The 18,826-nt window shown below is 44.2% G+C and overlaps 1 protein-coding gene across 1 annotated transcript in view; it reads right to left on the bottom strand.

The window, feature by feature from the left end:
* The window catches only part of LOC117814073 (metabotropic glutamate receptor 8-like), a 151,650-nt gene that overhangs the window by 34,713 nt on the left and 98,111 nt on the right, over window positions 1–18,826 (bottom strand). Inside the window, exons 8-9 of the mRNA XM_034685185.1 lie at window positions 3,912–4,051; window positions 1,096–2,031 (exon numbers count right to left, since the gene is read on the bottom strand). Of these exons, the coding sequence (XP_034541076.1) occupies window positions 1,096–2,031; window positions 3,912–4,051 (1,076 nt within the window). The remainder of the gene's footprint in view (window positions 1–1,095; window positions 2,032–3,911; window positions 4,052–18,826) is intronic.

Raw genomic sequence — 18,826 nt, 5'->3', positions numbered from 1 at the left:
CAAAAAAAAATTGACAAAAAAAAATTGACAAAAAAAAATTGACAAAAAAAAATTGACAAAAAAAAATTGACAAAAAAAAATTGACAAAAAAAAATTTGACTAAAGAAAAATTTGAAAAAAAAAAATTGACCCAAAAAATTTGAAAGAAAAAAAAATGAAAAAAAGACAAAAATAATTTTTTGAATTTTTTTTTTTTTTGGGAAAAATTTAAATTTGGAAGAAAACAATTTGGAATAAAAAAATTTAAAAAAAAAAACTGAATTTTTTTTTGGGCAAAAACAAATTGAAAAAAAAAAAATGGCAAAAAAGTTGACCGGAGAATCACAGCTTCTTCTTTTAGAAGATAGAACAAATAAAAACTAATGAAAGAAAGAGAAATCAAGTGAATCACAGATGTGTGTGATGTTATTATGGACGGAGGGCGGTATAAAAACACTGCGGTTAATCTACCAATCAGACACGTTCAGCATTGCAGGCCCCGCCCCCTGAAAGTCCCGGGACCTTTGAAAAGTACTATCCCCCTTGCAGGGGCTTTTTAGGGGGGAGATTATCTACCCCTGAACTAAATTTAGACCCTGGGTCCACCTGTTGAAACGCACGTAGTTCCGGGGGAAAAGTTCCTCGGGTCGAAAAACGCCTTATGTCTTGTTAAACTGGCACTTTTGAACTTCTCTTTCCTCGTGCCAAAAGTTTATTTCCATTTTCAGGACAAAGCAGATCTTTCACACACAGCTTCTGATCCAGCTGGAAACCCTCTCAACTCAGACACTCTGCTGTATGCATGGAGAGCCAGAGCTCATTATCTTGAGAGCAAGAGGTTGCAATTTTGATCGTAAAGCCACAAAACAAAGAGATGAAACATTTTCCTCACAGAAAGGGAAAAAGGTGCTGAAATTCTATCAGAGCCACAAGCTTCAGCATCCCCACACCGCAGGAGCTCAACATGCTGTCGTCAGTGTCGAACAAAGAGCCGCAGTGTGCGTGTGAATAACTGTAAATGTTGCTGACAGCGTGTGTTTCCATTTATAAACTCAGCTGGAGGGCTGAACATTACATTAAACATGACAGTACATTATTTATCAGAGGCACACTCACCCGCTCAGCCGACTGCGCCGTGCCGAAGAAGATGGGGATGAAGGCGAGCCAGATGATGCAGGTGGTGTACATTGTAAATCCAATGGGCTTGGCCTCGTTAAAGGTCTCTGGCACGCCACGGGTCTTGATGGCATAAACAGTGCATGTGACCATCAAGAGGATGCTGTATCCCAGAGAGCAGATGAGCGACAGGTCCGAGATGTCGCACTTGAGGACTCCGCGAGCGTTCCCGGGATCCTGCGTGCGCTGCTCGCCGTAGTCCACGAAGGTGTGCGGCGGGTCGGCGATAAACCACACGAGGACGCCGAGCAGCTGAACGGAGATGAGCGAGAAGGTGATGACCAGCTGGGAGGCCGGGGAGATGAAGCGCGGCGCCGTCACCGCCTTCTTGCCTTGCTCGAAGATGCGGTGGATGCGGTTCGTCTTGGTGAGCAGCGCCGAGTAACTGAAGCACATGCCGAGGCCGAGGAAGATGCGTCTGAAGGAGCAGACGGCGACATCCGGCGCAGCGATCATGGGGAAGGTGATGATGTAACACAGGAAGATGCCCGTCAGAAGCACGTAGCTCATCTCACGCCCCGAGGCGCGGACGATGGGCGTGTCGTTGTATTTCACGAAGGTGACGATGACGAAGGTGGTGGCGATGATGCCCAGGACGGAGATGAAGACGGGCAGCAGGGCCCAGGGCGAGTGCCACTCCAGCTTGATGATGGGGATGGCCTGGCAGCTGGTGCGGTTCTTGTTGGGTCTCCTCTCGTACGGGCAGAGCTCGCAGGTGAACTCGCTGGCCTGGAAGTGGTAACCCTCGCAGCGCTCGCAGTGCCAGCAGCACGGGACCCCCTTCACCACCTTCTTCCGCTCGCCGGTTCGGCAGGGGAGGCTGCAGACGGAGGGCGGCAGGGAGGGGTCGCCTGTGCTCCACTGCATGGCATCCACCTGAGGAGGAAAGATGGTGATTAGTCAACAAGTAGGACCACCAGATCAGATCTTTACAGCTTTTACAACCATCCAATAAAAACAAAGTGACACTAAGACCATCCGAAAAAGACAACTACACACATTTCTACCAAACATATCTTCTTCTTGGCGCCATTTAGGCAGCCATCTTGAAAATGGGAGTCACCTCCGATTTTTAAATTTCCTCTTTGTGGAGTTCAATGAAACTTGCTGCACCTATCATGACATTTGACCTCTCTTAACTCCAGGTGAATCAGAATTGCTCTTCCTTTCAGTACGTTGACTTTGTTATCTGCCGTTCCTAAGCTCATATTTGAAAACTACCAACTTTTGCAAAGGTGAGGCAGAGTCAGAGATATATTTAAAGACCTCATAGTGCCCCATTATTCCCTCTAGAACACTACGCTCCCATCATGCAGGCCTGCTCGTCATACCTAAAGTCTCTAAAAGTAGTATGGGAGGTAGAGCCTTCAGTTATCAGGCCCCTCTCCTTTGGAATCATCTACCAGACACCCTCTCTACTTTTTAGAGTAGGCTTCAAACTTTCCTTTTTTGATAAAGCTTATAGTTAGAGTTGGATCAGGCTTGGACCAGGTCTTAGTTATGCTGCTATAGGCTTAGACTGACACACCGGTGCACTGACTTTCCCTCTCTCTCCTCTCTCTGCCTGTCTCTTACTTTAACTCTTCCTGTCCCATTAAAGTTACTAACCATAGACCTTTCTGGAGTCCCCGAGCTCCCTTGTCCCGTAGGTTTGCTCTGGACTGCTGCCATGGATTACCAGACTCCTTTTATAACTTCCATTTTTATTGAATTAAGACCATGAATCATGCATAATTAAGGGGCGTGGCTTGTTTGTCAGGAAGCTAGACTATTGCCTCAACTCCACCTCTTTCCCCGTGGAGCCATTTCCAATATGGCGGCTGCAAACTTTGGGCTGTATAACGTCCCTAAGTTACTAACCATAGACCTTCCTGGAGTCCCTGAGCTCCCTTGTCCCGTAGGTTTGCTCTGACCTGCTGCTGTGGATGTGCCAGACTTAAGCTGCCACTATCATCTCTCTCTTTCTCTTCATCTCCCTCTATCCCTCTCTCCAACACGGTCTCAGCAGATGTGTGTCTAACATGAGTCTGGTCCTGCTGGAGGTTTCTGCCTGTTAAAGGAAGTTTGTCCTTGCCACTGTAACTTGCTAAATGCTGCAAAGTGCTCTGCTCATGGTGGATTAAGATGAGATCAGACTGAGTCCTGTCTGGAAGATGGGACTGGATCTTATCCGGTCTTGATGTTGGGTCTTTGTTAATAATAGAACATAGAGGACGGTCTAGACCTGGTAGAACCCTCTCTCTCCCTCTGGTCCTTCAGGAACTTAACATGAAGGATTTACATATTCCCACCCTGTGTGATACTCCAAACATTAGAAAGACTGGCACACAGGATTTTAACAGCTCTCTGGCTCTGTTCACACATGATCTGCTCCTGTTTTCTGCATGATTTCAGGATTTCAGGCCCTGCTATTTTCAGGGACTCGCCTTGCACTTCACAGCGGGGGATTGTCAGTGTGGGATGCACTCTCACAACTCCAATACTACGTTTGGTTTAGGAGAGGGGTGGGCAGCTGCAGTGCATGCAGGAGGACGAAGAGGAGGAGGAGGAGTGCTCTGTGAAGGGGATGTTGTGTAAAAGGGGGCTATGAAACCTTACTGTTAGTATTTGAAGTAGACAAACTAGTAGTTAGCACTACTTTAAGCCACCCCTGCATGCATCCATCCCCCTGTGAGGTCCCTGAATACACCTCTGCCAAAGTTTAAAGGAATAAAGGATTTAAAAGACACCAAACAAACATTGATATTTGTTCTTACGTTTAGATGCAGCTGATTGGTCCAGTGTCCGATGACCTTGTACTCTGCGACGGACTGGTTGTTGATCTGATACTGGAAGATGTCGTAGCGCCCGGGTGCGTCGCCATTCTCGTTGAAGGTGACCGGAGTTCCTGCACTTCCTGTAGTAAAACACAGAAAGAAAGAAGCTTTTTTGGAATAGTCTTATTTTTTCATATCACAGTCATCTCCGGTCGCTGCGTGAGTTCACTGGAAGCAGAGATATTTAATCTACTTTCTCCTTGAGTTTATCTCACAGGCTGAGTCATCTTATCACAGTTTCTCCGCCGCCTTGTCACCACAACAACCAAACAAACATCTTCTTACAATATTGACTGAATCCCTCCTGCTGAGTTAAAATCACATGCTGTGAGACTCGGTTTGGATTTCGCCAAGAGTCTTCTCATATAAGAGAAGATACGTCTGAAAGCATGAGGCGGGGACATTTTCAATTTAACAGAGGACTCTGAGGAAACTGGAATAGTCTGGTTGTCAAAGCGGGGGACGTAAACACGACCACACACTGAAGTAACATGTTCACTACATCATATAAGATGCTCATCATCGGCGAATCCAGACAGGTATCTGTTGAGGTTAATGAAAGAAACCAAGAAAGCATGCAAGAGCTTGAGATTTAAAACCAAGCTGCATGGACACGTCTTCATCTGGATGCTAATTTGAGCAGGACTAAATTAAGGAAGGGTAACAAGTAGTAGTTGTAGCAGCAGCTGGAGTCAGGTCAGAGCAAACCTACGGGACAAGGGAGCTCAGGGACTCCAGAAAGGTCTATGGTTAGTAACTTTAACGGGACAGGAAGAGTAACCTAGGGTTGGATTTGAGTGCCTCTGCTTCCAGACTTGCACATATTCAGGTCTTTATAATCCTTGGGGAAACCCTGGTCTAGTGTTTATCGTCCAGTCTTATTGCTGGACCAGTTTCCTGCATCCATTAGGGTTCTGGTACTTCCTTTTGGACATGTGCACAACCGTAGACTGTATAAAATACGGATGTGGTCTCAGGAACATCACCCATTGGTTTCTAAAGAGACATTATGAAGCCCAAAGTTTGCGGCGGCCATATTGGAATTGATCCACCACGGAAGAGGTGGAGTTGAGGCCATGCTGAGTTAAAATCACATGCTGTGAGACTCGGTTTGGATTTCGCCAAAAGTCTTCTCATATGAGAGAAGAAACGTCTGAAAGCATGAGGCGGGGACATTTTCAATTTAACAGAGGACTCTGAGGAAACTGGAATAGTCTGGTTGTCAAAGCGGGGGACGTAAACACGACCACACACTGAAGTAACATGTTCACTACATCATATAAGATGCTCATCATCGGCGAATCCAGACAGGTATCTGTTGAGGTTAATGAAAGAAACCAAGAAAGCATGCAAGAGCTTGAGATTTAAAACCAAGCTGCATGGACACGTCTTCATCTGGATGCTAATTTGAGCAGGACTAAATTAAGGAAGGGTAACAAGTAGTAGTTGTAGCAGCAGCTGGAGTCAGGTCAGAGCAAACCTACGGGACAAGGGAGCTCAGGGACTCCAGAAAGGTCTATGGTTAGTAACTTTAACAGGACAGGAAGAGTTAGGGTAAGGTTATTAGAGTCCAGAAGGGTTGGATTTGAGTGCCTCTCCTTCCAGACTTGCACATATTCAGGTCTTTATAATCCTTGGGGAAACCCTGGTCTAGTGTTTATCGTCCAGTCTTATTGCTGGACCAGTTTCCTGCATCCATTAGGGTTCTGGTACTTCCTTTTGGACATGTGCACACCGTAGACTGTATAAAATACGGATGTGGTCTCAGGAACATCACCCATTGGTTTCTAAAGAGACGTTATGAAGCCCAAAGTTTGCGGCGGCCATATTGGAATTAATCCACCGGGGAAGAGGTGGAGTTGAGGCCATGCTGAGTTAAAATCACATGCTGTGAGACTCGGTTTGGATTTCGCCAAGAGTCTTCTCATATGAGAGAAGAAACGTCTGAAAGCATGAGGCGGGGACATTTTCAATTTAACAGAGGACTCTGAGGAAACTGGAATAGTCTGGTTCTCAGAGCGCGGGACGTAAACACGACCACACACTGAAGTAACATGTTCACTACGTCATATAAATGCTCATCATCTATCAGCTACAGTTAGGGCCTGTGTCCACTAATAGCATCTTTTTGCACTTAACAAATCAATGCAGTTTAGTGTTTTCAGCATGTTTTCATGTTTTTTGTTGCTTACAGAACTTTTACTTACAAATATATGAAAATATGGAACATTGCTGTGCTCACAAATGTCACCTTTCTCTCCATCCAATGAGATTTAAGAAGGGGCGGGGCTTTTCATATCAATATTGTCAGCTACAATGGTGGAGGATTAGCTTTAGTTCATAGGCTACTTATGCCTGTGAAGGTTCTCAGTCATCCAGGTCTTGGTAATCCAAAGCTGGATCTGTAAGGCAACTGGACTAGTCGAAATTCTTGAAGACGTTTCACCTCTCCTCCGAAAGACTCCTTCAGTTCTGACCAGACTAGACTGGTGAAGAGCTCGATTATATAAGCCACTAACAGTCGTGGGTGTGTCCAGGAGCCACAAAGGGTCCTAAATAGGGTCGTTAGTCTAGTTCCTGGCAGTTGCTCTCCTATCACCTGAGAGTCGTTCAGCCTAGTTCCTGGCAGGCGTTAGGGTGATGGGTCAGCTGTGAGTCGTTAGAGTCACGTGGTCTCTGGTGTGAGTATGGTCTTACTGGTTTTGACAGAGAATTCAAAACAGCATTGTATGTAGGAGACAAATGGTGTCTCAGTCCACCACCTCTGTTAAGAGAAGGGTGTTCAAGCTTAACATAGGTGGCTTCCTTCACCCCTCTTACATACCAATGTTCTTCTCTTTCCAGGATCAGGATCTGTGCACCTCAAGGACAAGGGACACTCCTTTGAGGACAGCAAGGTTCAGAAGCAAGGGAAGCAGAGACGCCATGAGACAACTTTGTAACTTAGTGACTCTAAGAGCTGGGGAGAAGATGCACTCTGAAATCAAGGTTGTTGGCACTGTCAGTGCAAAAACACTGCTGTCAATGGACACAGGCCCTTAATGAATATGTTAGAACACCTCAAAATACTGTAGGTGAATACAGGTTAAGAAAATAATCCCATAAAGATCATGAATTAATCTGTTAAAAGGATATTTTGGATTTTTTCTGTGCTTTCTTTAATTATAAAAACACCACAGTAAACTCTCTATTTGAGATCTGTTTCCATATTCGTCAATGCAACATGATAAAGCACTAAAATCCAACATGTTGAATGTGGATTGTTCTCAGATAAGAACTCTCAGATGTTCAGTTAATCCACCTGAACGTGACGCTCTGCTGTAACATGGTCTCTAAGCCCCCCCTTCAGCTACTGTATTTACTGTATAGTGTGTTGGTTGCCGCGGGGTGACTTTAACATGAGGTGCAGCAGAGTCTGGAGCTCGGAGCGGATTATTTAAGAGAGGAAGAGCAGCAGTTTGAAGCTGAAGAACAACAACAACAGAACACAGATTCATAATGAAGTGAGGGGGCGTCCGTTTGATTCTATCTTGTCCTGATTTCCTTTTTCAACATGAATAAAAGCATCGCAAATCACATCACAGCGGAGATGAATCACCACAGCTCGCCTCAGGGTGTGGAACCTCCTCCCCTCACCCCCTCACCACCACCACCACCACCACCACCACCCCGTCCTCTCCGACCCCCTCCCCTTCACTTCACTTCATTTCACTTCAGAGAATCTGTGCTGATAGAATCAACATCATTTCTCTGCGTTATTTCCAAACATGTTATTCATGAGAGCTGAGTGGTGACACGGGCTGCAGCTCGGCTATTAAACACAATGAGACCAACTTCAAACCATCTGAGGGAGGAAACATCAGAGACTGAGAGCTTTTCACGTCTGACCAAGGACCCAACCACTTTCATTTTTGCATGTTTTACTTTCTTTTTTTCTTTTTTATTAAAGTGCTGCAGAACGATACAAGACTGTAAATGTTTAAGGCAGTCCCTCCAGAATTTCGCAGGATTGTTTTGTGTTTGTTGCGGACCCAAAATGCCTGAATTTGCGACAGCTTTTTGAAAACATTGCAGTGAAAGTTGCGTTTTTTTTTTTTCTTTTTTCCCCCAATAACATCTCAGGGGCAAGTAAATATGCTAAATTACAGTTATTGTTAGAAAGCATTCTTGATGTGGCCACTGACTGTATTTTGATTCTCTTGATTCAAAGTAAAATGCCATGAAAGGACTGTATTGCACATTTACGACGGTCCCTGAATGCACCTCGCAGCGACTGATGCACAGTCAGTTCACGGCACTCTGAAATGAATCTGCATCTTTGATGACTATGAGTTGATCCAAACTTACTGAATGTGTCTGATGTTTCACCAAACTGGAATAAATCAAGCGGTAGACGAGGAGCTTTTTACGGTAACCACGGCAACAACGTCAAACATCAAATATAGTGAACAGACGTCCCCCCGGTTGTGTCTTTGTCACTAACGCACACCGGAGGGGTAAAAATCCTCAATGAAGATGAGACAGATGCATGGAGGTGAGGAGAGCTGGTTCATAAAGCACACCTGCTACAGGTAGAGACCAAGCTAACACTGAGCCCCTCAATCTATAAATAATAACGTTGTCATGGTCACTTGTCCTGCCTGCTGTCCCCTCTTTTCACCCGTTCTCTGTGCGTGTTTTATTGTTTGAAAAGTGCTGAGCAAGTGAGGACTTATGTTTATGTTCCAAGGAAGTCAAATTGATGACAAAACCGATGACGTGCAGGGGCTGAGTTTAAAGGTGACATATCATGCCAAATGGACTTTTTAATGGTTCTCTACCTGAAATCTGTGTCCCTGTCTACAAACCCCCTGAGAATGAAAAGACTCCATTCTGCCCCTGTTCTGATTTCTCCACCTTTCTGTAAATGTGTGCTGAAACCAGCCGTTTCAGTTTTCAGTGTTTTTCATACGTCACAACGCCATCCGGTCTGTAACAGGAAGTCAGAGCTCGGAGCTTGTTCAGCCCATAGACTGTATAAAATACAACTCAACCCCTCCTCCGTTTTTCATTCCCTGCACATGTGTGCTAACAAGGAGCTTAGGAGGGAGGCATGCTAGTTGTAGGCTGTCTTAATAAACACAAAGGTCGGTTTGACTCCCCACGTCTGCAGATTTCAAGATCTAGTGGAGGATTTTTATTTGTCATGGATAAGTGCTAGCGCTAGTTAGCATAGCCACATAGCTACATGTTGGTAGCTGTGTACCAAGACACACGTCAACATACTGATAAATAAAACAACAAGAAACACTAAATCTGTGACCAATCCTTCAGAAAGGTCCTGCTGCAGGCGCCTCTCCGTCAGGATCAGATTCTGGATCAGATTCAGAGGGTTGAAGTAACGCGGGTCTGTGAGCAGCCGTGTATATTCAGCCAACATGTAAACATTAGATCAACGTGCTGGACAGCCGAGGCCACACCCACTTCCTGAGGGGGCGTGGTCAGAGAGAAAACAGAGTGTTCTGAGGAGGACTGAAGAAGAGGGTTTTTTCAGGCAGACCAAAATCTGATTTCGAAGTGTTTTTTTGAGCATAAACTTTAAAGACATGTTTTGGGGACCTCTTAGACCAATATATGTTGATGAAAAAAGCGTGATATGTCAACTTTAAGGTAATTGGTCAAATTTGCGGGAAAGTTGCGGTCATTTTAAAAACTTGCAGGGCCGCGAAAAAATCGCGCTGATCGGTTGAATTTGCGTTGATAGTTGCGATCACGAAATCGCAACTTCCTGGAGGGACTGATAAGGGTAGAAAATATGACATTTAGAGAGAATGCTGGAAACAAATACAATAAAAAATTATAAATAACTGAATAATTAAAATAAAGACCAAAAAATGTAATACAAATAAATAACTAAATTAATTCATTAATTCATAATAATAACAATAATTATAAGAATAAAGTAGGCAAGTAATGGACTGAGTAAGTAAAACAAAAAATAATACAAATAATAAATAAAGTAACAAGTAAATAAATAAGTAACAGATAGACCACACATTAAAGAAAAAATACTAAGTTAATTAATTAATATTAATTATAAATATAGAATTAAATAAGGATAAATAGTTCAGAAGGCAAGTAAGAAAATTGAGTAAGTAAAAATATAAAAACAATAAAATATACAAATAATAAATCAAATAAATGATGAATAAATAAATTAGTAACAGTTAGACCGAACAATAAATGAAAATAAATTAAATTATTTATTCATTAATTGATTAGAATAGTAATACAATTACAAAAAGGATAAATAGTTTAGTAGGCAAGTAATAAATTGAATAATTAAGTAAAACAAAAAATAGTATAATAATAAAAATAATAAGATAAACACATTTTAATGGATAGATTATTAATAGATATACCTAACATTAAATGAAAATTGATTAATTAATAATAATAACAAAAATAAATAGTTCAGTAATAAATTGAGTAAGTAAGTTAAACCAAAAATATCTAATAAAAAATGATTTAAAAAAAACATAAATATTGTAAGTAATAATTATAATTAATTTTAAATAATAGCAGTAGTAATGTTACTGTCACTTCTGGGTCAGGTCCCATAGTGTTATTATAAATGTCTGTCTGGTTATTGTTATGTGTGATACCCAAGTGGATCCAACAAGACTTGTAATTGGAGCTGATTTAATCATGAAAAAATTGAATTTAGCTGCACTTGTTAAGTCTGGTTCCTCTTCATTAAGGAAGAGCAGCAATGTGAAATATAGACTCCAGAGTGCAGCCAGTTATTGATCCCTTTGCACAGGAAATTAAGTAATTGAAGCAGCTGGAACCACAAGAGCAATAAAATAAACTAAGTGATGATGAACTAAATCAATGAGAATAGCAAAAGTAAGCGTTTTTAAACACTGTGACAGAAAGACGGGCAAGAAAGGAACAGTGTGTTGTATCCTACCTACAATCAATCAATCAATCTTTATTTATACAGCGCCAAATCACGACAAACGTTATCCTCAGACTCTTTCCAAACAGAGCAGGTCTAGAACAATGACCCAACATCAAGACCGGATAAGATCCAGTCCCATCTTACAGACAGGACTCAGTCTGATCTCATCTTAATCCACCATGAGCAGAGCACTTTGCAGCATTTAGCAAGTTACAGTGGCAAGGACAAACTTCCTTTAACAGGCAGAAACCTCCAGCAGGACCAGACTCATGTTAGACACACATCTGCTGAGACCGAGTTGGAGAGAGGGATAGAGGGAGATGAAGAGAGAGAGAGAGAGGATAGTGGCAGCTTAAGTCTGGCACATCCACAGTAGCAGGTCAGAGCAAACCTACGGGACAAGGGAGCTCAGGGACTCCAGAAAGGTCTATGGTTAGTAACTTAGGGACGTTATACAGCCCAAAGTTTGCGGCGGCCATATTGGAATTGACTCCACGGGGAAAGAGGTGGAGTTGAGGCAATAGTCTAACTGCCTGACAAACAAGCCACGCCCCTTAATTATGCATGATTCATGGTCTTAATTCAATAAAAATGGAAGTTATAAAAAGGAGTCTGGTAATCCATGGCAGCAGGCCAGAGCAAACCTACGGGACAAGGGAGCTCAGGGACTCCAGAAAGGTCTATGGTTAGTAACTTTAATGGGACAGGAAGAGTTAAAGTGAGAGACAGGCAGAGAGAGGAGAGAGGAGAGAGGGAAAGACAGGATCCCAGTGTGTCAGTCTAAGCCTATAGCAGCATAACTAAGACCTGGTCCAAGCCTGATCCAGCTCTAACTATAAGCTTTATCAAAAGGAAAGTTTGAAGCCTACTCTTAAAAGTAGAGAGGGTGTCTGCCTCCCGGACCCTGACTGGTAGATGATTCCAAAGGAGAGGGGCCTGATAACTGAAGGCTCTACCTCCCATACTACTTTTAGAGACTTTAGGTACAATGAGAGAGGATAGTGGGGGAGACGGATAGTAGTAGTTGTAGCAGCTGGAGTCAGGTCAGAGCAGACCTACGGGACAAGGGAGCTCAGGGACTCCAGAAAGGTCTATGGTTAGTAACTTTAACGGGACAGGAAGAGTTGGGGTAAGGTTATTAGAGTCCAGAAGGGTTGGATTTGAGTGCCTCTCCTTCCAGACTTGCACATATTCAGGTTTTTATAATCCTCGGGGAAACACTGGTCTAGTGTTTATCGTCCAGTCTTATTGCTGGACCAGTTTCCTGCATCCATTATTGTTCTGGTACTTCCTTTTGGACATGTGCACAACCGTACACTGTATAAATATGGATGTGGTCGCAGGGACGTCACCCATTGGTTTCTAAAGAGACGTTATGAAGCCCATAGATTGCGGTGGCCATATTGGGGAAGAGGTGGAGTTGAGGCCAAAGGCTAGCTTCCTGGCAGACAAGCCACGCCCCTAGTTATGGAATAATTATGCGTGATTCATGGTCTTAATTCAATAAAAATGGATGACTCCTAAAACAATTAGGTAAAAGTATCTAAAGCTGTTAAATTCCTGCTGTAAAAATGAATGTTTTGATGTGGACTCAGATGGGGTTTTGGAGCCCAAGTGGACACTTGAGGTACTGCAGCTTTGTGCACTCATGCATTGGCTTAATTCTAAACTCCAGAGGACACTGCTTGATGTAGATCTCCATGTTCACAGGCTAGAAAGAGAAAGATGAGTCACGTATCAGTAGTTGTAAATCTGCAGCCTCACTGCTTTCCACTCCTTTAAATATCACGTACCTGATACTACAACCCTCTCACATCCTCGTCCCCACAGAGACTATCCGTGACATTTAAACCTTAAAAACTTCAAGGTGTTCTTCCCAGCTGTGAACTTCATTCCCAGGCTGTCGATACTTTTCAGTGGCTCGTGATGTCACAGCCTTTGTCCTCCAATCAGAGCAGAGAGAGACCCGATGCTCCATCAATCCACCTGAATGGATGTGACAGCAGCTCTGACAGGAAACATGTGTCGCCCTGAAACTCCTCGCGTGGAGGCCTTGGTGTCTTATTGAGCAGCTCTCCTTTGTTGTCTTTTGTTTCTAGGGAACATAGCAGAGCTGCTGCATGTCAGTGTGTCCATTCACGTGTGTGATAATACCTCAGAACGTACACATCCACTCTGCTCTCACTTTGCATATTCACTCTGAACACAGCTTCACATCAAGGTTTACATATTCCTTCTTTCAGTGCTCTGTTGATTCCATCCCCGGGTGTTTTAAACAATGACACCCTTTGGTACCAGTCTGAAGTCTCTGGTTTGCATTCTGGCTTTTACTCTCTTTATTTCTAGGGGAGCTAGAAGTGATCATTGTCAGGCAAGAGGGTGGATCATAGACTGTATAAAATATGGACGTAGTATCCGTGACGTCACCCATCTGTTCCCGAGAGCTGTTTTGAAGCCAATCGACGGCGGCAGCCATATTGGAAATGCTGAACTCAACCAAAAGAGTGTGAGGTAAAGAGGCGGGGTTTGAGCCTCCTTGCCAACAGCTATGTGTTCCTGCCTGTCAATCATGTTGGTCATGTCCTTATTTGGGCAAAAACTCGTAGTCTTAAAGGGGACATATCACGCTTTTTTCATCAACATATATTGGTCTAAGAGGTCCCCAAAACATGTCTTTAAAGTTTATGCTCAAAAAAAACACTTTGAAATCAGATTTTGGTCTGCCTGAAAAAACCCTCTTCTTCAGTCCTCCTCAGAACAGTCTGTTTTCTCTCTGACCACGCCCCCTCAGGAAGTGGATGTGCCTCGGCTCTCCAGCACGTTGATCTAATGTTTACATGTTGGCTGAATATACACGGCTGCTCAGAGACCCGCGTTACTTCAACCCTCTGAATCTGATCCAGAATCTGATCCTGACGGAGAGGCGCCTGCAGCAGGACCTTTCTGAACCATTGGTCACAGATTTAGTGTTTCTTGTTGTTTTATTTATCAGTATGTAGACGTGTGTCTTGGTACACAGCTACAAACATGTAGCTATGTGGCTATGCTAACTAGCGCTAGCACTTATCCATGACAAATAAAAATCATCCACTAGATCTTCAAATCTGCAGACGTGGGGAGTAAAACCGACCTCTGCCAGAAAGGCAGCAGGACCTTTATGAAGGATTGGTCACAGATTTAGTGTTTCTTGTTGTTTTATTTGTCAGTATGTCGACGTGTGTCTTGGTATACAGCTACAGCTACGACATGTAGCTATGTGGCTATGCTAATTAGCCCTAGCACTTATCCATATATAGCTATGTGGCTATGCTAATTAGCGCTAGCACTTATCCATGACAAATAAAAATCATCCACTAGATCTTCAAATCTGCAGACGTGGGGAGTCAAAGCGACCTTTGTGTTTATTAAGACAGCCTACAACTAGCATGCCTCCCTCCTAAGCTCCTTGTTAGCACACATGTGTGCAGGTAATGAAAATCGGAGGAGGGGTTGAGTTGTAGTTTATACAGTCTATGGGCTGAACAAGCTCCGAGCTCTGACTCCGTGACAGACCGGATATTGTTGTTACGTAACAAAAACACGGAAGTCTGAAACGGCTGGTTTCAGCACACATTTACAGAAAGGTGGAGAAATCAGAACAGGGGCAGAATGGATTCTTTTCATTCTCAGGGGGTTTGTAGACAGGGACACATATTTCAGGTAAAGAACCATTAAAAAGTCAATTTTGCATGATATGTCACCTTTAATATCTTCTGAATCTTCACATTAGAAAAAAGTTCACCCCCCTACAGTGTGTGCCGATAGAGAAATGAGCGACGTAGACCAAAGCCGTTTTTCGAACCAGACTGTAAACATGTCTATTCTGCTGTAAGGATCGTCTTCTTTGAATGGGTGTGTATGTGGTTTCCTGCGTTTCTGCAGCCAGCCTCAAGCAGATTCTTGATGAACTGAAGTTTTAGCACTTCCGCATGGGCTTCATATTTTAAGACCGGAGGTTGCTGCTTGGTTTAATTTAGTCGGCTAGTCAGAATTTAAATTAACGTATTAAACAACGAGGACTAAACCTACGGGACAAGGGAGCTCAGGGACTCCAGAAAGGTCTATGGTTAGTAACTTAGGGACGTTATACAGCCCATAGTTTGCGGCGGCCATATTGGAATTGACTCCACGGGGAAAGAGGTGGAATTGAGGCAATAGTCTAGCTGCCTGACAAACAAGCCACGCCCCTTAATTATGCATGATTCATGGTCTTAATTCAACAAAAATGGAAGTTATAAAAAGGAGTCTGGTAATCCATGGCAGCAGGCCAGAGCAAACCTACGGGACAAGGGAGCTCAGGGACTCCAGAAAGGTCTATGGTTAGTAACTTTAATGGGACAGGAAGAGTTAAAGTGAGAGACAGGCAGAGAGAGGGAAAGACAGGATCCCAGTGTGTCAGTCTAAGCCTATAGCAGCATAACTAAGACCTGGTCCAAGCCTGATCCAGCTCTAACTATAAGCTTTATCAAAAAGGAAAGTTTGAAGCCTACTCTTAAAAGTAGAGAGGGTGTCTGCCTCCCGGACCCTGACTGGTAGATGATTCCAAAGGAGAGGGGCCTGATAACTGAAGGCTCTACCTCCCATACTACTTTTAGAGACTTTAGGTACAATGAGAGATGATAGTGGGGAGACGGATAGTAGTAGTTGTAGCAGCTGGAGTCAGGTCAGAGCAAACCTACGGGACAAGGGAGCTCAGGGACTCCGGAAAGGTCTATGGTTAGTAACTTTAATGGGACAGGAAGAGTTAGGGTAAGGTTATTAGAGTCCAGAAGGGTTGGATTTGAGTGACTCTCCTTCCAGACTTGCACATATTCAGGTCTTTATAATCCTCGGGGAAACACTGGTCTAGTGTTTATCGTCCAGTCTTATTGCCGGGGCCAGTTTCTGGCATCCATTAGGGTTCTGGTACTTCCTTTTGGACATGTGCACACCGTAGACTGTATAAAATACGGATGTGGTCTCAGGGACATCACCCATTGGTTTCTAAAGAGACGTTATGAAGCCCATAGATTGCGGTGGCCATATTGGGGAAGAGGTGGAGTTGAGGCCAAAGGCTAGCTTCCTGGCAGACAAGCCACGCCCCTAGTTATGGAATAATTATGCATGATTCATGGTCTTAATTCAATAAAAATGGATGACTCCTAAAACAATTAGGTAAAAGTATCTAAAACTGTTAAATTTCTGCTGTAAAAATGAATGTTTTGATGTGGACTCGGATGGGGTTTTGGAGCCCAAGTGGACACTTGAGGTACTGCAGCTTTGTGCACTCATGCATTGGCTTAATTCTAAACTCTTTCAAAAAACTGTTTCAAAAAACTCATTTTTTCTAATACTAGCTTTAGGTATTATCAATTGACTGAGGTTGGGTGGCTTTGACTAAGTCAAAATGACTTTACTAATCAGAGGTATCTTGAAAATGTAACTTTATCAGGAATCTATATAAAAAAGAAATGTGTTTTTTTGAAAATGTATAAAAACGGAGTTATCTGTTTTTGCAAATGAACTCTTCATATGTGGATTATTTTTGTAGTCGCCCCCTGCTGGCCATTAGAAAGAATGCAGGTTTGAGGCACTTTAGATTTGGCTTCACTTGTGGAACCAAGAGGCTTTGTCCACTTCCCACATACCCCTTTTTCGACCGAGGCAGTTTCAGGGCCAGTTTGGAGCCGGCGCTCAATTGAGAACCGGTTCTCTCGTGATTCGACTGCAAGTGAACCGGCTCCCGGCCGGGGAAAACCGGTTCCACAGCGGCTCCAAGTCTTTGCTGGTCTAGAACCACGAACCGCTTACGTTAGGGGCGAGGGGCGGGGTTGCCGTGATCAAAAACACAAACCAAACCTGTTTCCTCCATCGTCCTGCAGCGAAAAAACAAAAGAGACTAATGGATTCCAAGGCGAAGCAGCGGTCGGCCGAGGAGACAAGCTGCCGTTGTCCGCCATCGTTGTTGTTGTGAGGGAATGTTCGCGCTAGCGCTGCTGGGAAAAGTGGTCACGTAAATCTGACGTCATGACGTGACTCTTCCACGGGCTCGAGCGGGCGGAGAAACAAACGGCTGCCGTGTTGGTTCACGAGTTCAACCAACGCGAGCACAAGCCTGGAAATACGACCCGGTTCACGATTGGGGTATCTTAGGTCCAACTTGATGACCCTCCTGGAACACTGAATCCTGGGTCAGTCACTACAACATGTACGCAGCTGGCCCAACAGTTTACACACGGAGCGTCTCAATCTGCAAGACAGAGGATGCAGCAAATACTCATTTTCTTCTTTAGTCCACATCTCACCCAAACACACCTCCCCTCTCTCTCTCTTAGTCTCTCTTAGTCTCTCTCTCTCGGTTGTTTGCCCCATCCTGCTTTGTTCAGCACTTTATAAAAAGCTGCATATTTGGAGTGAAGTCACAGCGGGAGATGAGCTCTTCAGATATTCATCACTTAGCTCACCTACAGTATCTGCCCTCCCCCTCCTCCCCCTCCTCCCCCTCCTCCCTGTCCTCCCTCTCCTCCCTCCATCACTGATCTGACTGTAAATGTTTCCTCCTTCAGCTCCACAGGGTCACTCGTGCTGCATCCCCTCTTAAAAACAGCAAACAAGCTTTTATCGCCTCTTAGTAAGCATCTGCTGTCCAAATGAATCAGGTGGGGATCTCCCTGATGTCCTCCCCCCTTCCCCCCCTTCCTCTCCCTCCGCCGGTCTGCTGATCATGTTGGAACAGGACTTCACCGGAAGATGGCTTCAGCAGAGCGAGCGCTAACATTAGCACAAGCGTCTCAATTAGCCGTCCGACACTCCTCTAAAAATAAGCACACGGGGCGAGCAGGGGGGGGGGGGAAACACGGGTGAGTTGGCGATTAGCTCGCGGCCGCCGTTGCCACAGAGCCCCGCTTCGTCGTGGACTCGCCACAGTGCAAACATGGAATTATGGGTAGTCCCGCTGCCCCGCGCTCAGAGAAGTGAAGCATAAATAAAGAGACGGGCAGCTCCAGTTTGATTTATGTCAACGTTTGATGTATGTGAAGGATCAACCGAGCATGCTGCTCACAGATTCACACAGGGAAGACCCAGAGACAACGTGACATATGTGTGTGTGTGTGTGCGTGTGTGTGTGTGTGTGTGTGTGTGTGTGTGAGGCCTTAATAAGCTCCATCAGGCATGAACCACATGAGCCAGGATTACAGCGGTGATGCTGCAGCACTCTGGAGCTTCAGCATGGCCTCTCATGGAGGAGATGTTCTCTGAGGCAGATCAATTCAACGACCATCATCTCCAAGTCATCTCTGAATCTGTAAAAACTGAGAGTGAAGGTGAATACTCGCTTAAATACTCAGTTTAGTCGTTGTTGGCACCAAGGAGAAGCTACTCCCTAGAGACGCCGCATTCAACAGCTTGGCATGAAAAAGGAGGTCTTTACTCCAAGCTAGGACCAATTCCTGACACAGTGCATGTCGGTGTGCAAACCTCTATTATATCCAGAGAAGAAGAGAACAGGCCAATCTAAACAATGTTGTCACTGGTCCCATTAAAGTTCCTAACCATAGACCTTTCTGGAGTCCCTGAGCCTGTCTCGTAGGTTCCTCTGGATCTCTGCTGTAGATTCCTTTTTTGGGTCCGTAATTCAGTCATTCTTCCTTTCTTTCTCCTTTCATTTCCTTCTTTGTTTGTTTCCTTCCTTCCTTCCTTCCTTCCTTCCTTCCTTCCTTCCTTCCTTCCTTCCTTCCTACCATCCTTTCTTTCTCTCTTTCTTTCCTTCCTTCCTTTCCTCCTTCATTCCTTCCTTCTTCATTTCCATCTTTCTTCATTTCCTTCTTTCCTTCCTTCCTTCCTGCCTTCTTTCTTCATTTCCTTCTTTCCTTCCTTCTTTCTTTCATTCCTC

Source organism: Notolabrus celidotus, chromosome 6 (assembly GCF_009762535.1).
Source record: "Notolabrus celidotus isolate fNotCel1 chromosome 6, fNotCel1.pri, whole genome shotgun sequence".
Taxonomy (NCBI): Eukaryota; Metazoa; Chordata; class Actinopteri; order Labriformes; family Labridae; genus Notolabrus; species Notolabrus celidotus.
The sequence above is the reverse complement of the archived record's forward strand: the minus strand, read 5'-3'. Positions and strand labels throughout refer to the sequence as shown.